Source organism: Vicia villosa, linkage group LG3 (genome assembly GCF_029867415.1).
Source record: "Vicia villosa cultivar HV-30 ecotype Madison, WI linkage group LG3, Vvil1.0, whole genome shotgun sequence".
NCBI classification, from domain to species: domain Eukaryota; kingdom Viridiplantae; phylum Streptophyta; class Magnoliopsida; order Fabales; family Fabaceae; genus Vicia; species Vicia villosa.
Genome location: NC_081182.1, coordinates 72,439,463 through 72,440,828, shown reverse-complemented (window position 1 = coordinate 72,440,828; position 1,366 = coordinate 72,439,463). Strand labels below are relative to the sequence as shown.

General features: G+C 29.6%; 1 protein-coding gene across 1 annotated transcript; it reads right to left on the bottom strand.

The window, feature by feature from the left end:
* Nucleotides 1–353: 353 nt before the first annotated feature.
* On the bottom strand, nucleotides 354–777 carry LOC131656091 (uncharacterized). The gene has a single exon (XM_058925870.1). It carries the CDS (start codon nucleotides 727–729, stop codon nucleotides 499–501), a length of 231 nt encoding a protein of 76 aa, XP_058781853.1. The 5' UTR covers nucleotides 730–777; the 3' UTR covers nucleotides 354–498.
* Nucleotides 778–1,366: the final 589 nt, after the last annotated feature.

The following is a 1,366-nucleotide window of genomic DNA, read 5'->3' as shown; positions in this document are numbered from 1 at the left end:
ATTGGTCTTTTATAAGAAACAAAAATAAAAATAGATATTTTATAGGTATTAAAAACATATTTAATACTAAGAGAATTTATATAGAACTCATTTTACAATAAACTATGGAGTTACACCATCCAAATATATTAAATATTATATTCTAGATATATACATTTCTTTTTCAAAATGTCATTCCAAATAAATAATAAACAATTTGATATTAGTTAATTATAATGCATCTGAATTGTACAATACTATCCAGATAAGACCGGAAAAAAAGTAATTTCAAAATTTTATAAAATTTGAGAAAAACAGTGTAATAATCAACCTCAAAGTCAAATATTACTCTATGAAATGCATACCCAAGCCAATTTAGCCGAACAACAAAATTCATTCATAAGTTACAATACAAACTGAACACATATTCCCACACATATGATGCTAGTACATCAAAATCAGAACTCTATATAACACGAAATGAGAAATTGGATAAACAATAAATACAACAAAAGTAAGTTAGATGGGGATGGCATTGGTGACTTTAGGGTATACAACAGTAGCAGGATGACCCATGATTTTGCGACCCTTCATATGCTTAAAGCAATACACCAAAGCCCCCACCGGCCACTCCACCACCGCCGCTGCCACAAACGCCACGAACCCGAGTGTAGGCCCCACCACCTTACACCGGCAAGGATTACTCCTTGTGCCACATTCCACGCAAATTGGAACTCCTACTCCAACCATCTTCAATCAAAAGCTATTCTGAGCAATATAGAAGTACACTGCATAAGTTATTCTGTTTTTGGTGAAGTTTAGGATCGTGTCCTTACACTTTTATAATGTTTGGTTGGTTTCGTTTTCGTACGCAGAGTTGTTTTCGTGTTGCCATGTGCTACTGCTACGTGTTTGTGGATGAGATGTTATTGGTACACGTGTCAGTACTTGCTTCGGATTATTGACACGTTTTTGTCTCTTTTATTCCCTCGTTACTTTATGTGTAGTGTCAAGTGTGTCCCCACAACGTGCCAACTTTCGATATGGATTGGGGTAATCAATGTTCTATCTCTCTTTTTTTTTTTTCAAGTTAAAAGTATTTTGTCTTTGTCATTTACGTAACTTTTTTTCTCTTATACTCCCTCAATATTATTATTATAAGCAAAGTTTTTTTTTTTAAGTTTATTTAATATTCAATAAATTTAAAAAAAAGAATATTATAAAATACTTATAAATATAATTTATAGAAAGAAAAATTAAAATTCAAGATAAAAATATCTTTAATATTTTTTATATAATATTTTAGAAATTTGTTAATAATGTATACTATTTATAAATTTATTATTTAAATATCGTGTTTTTTAAAAATAAATATAATAAATATGAA

Excerpts from the sequence above, each read along its gene's own strand:
- LOC131656091 (XM_058925870.1), bottom strand. The coding sequence starts at position 729 with ATGGTTGGAGTAGGAGTTCCAATTTGCGTGGAATGTGGCACAAGGAGT.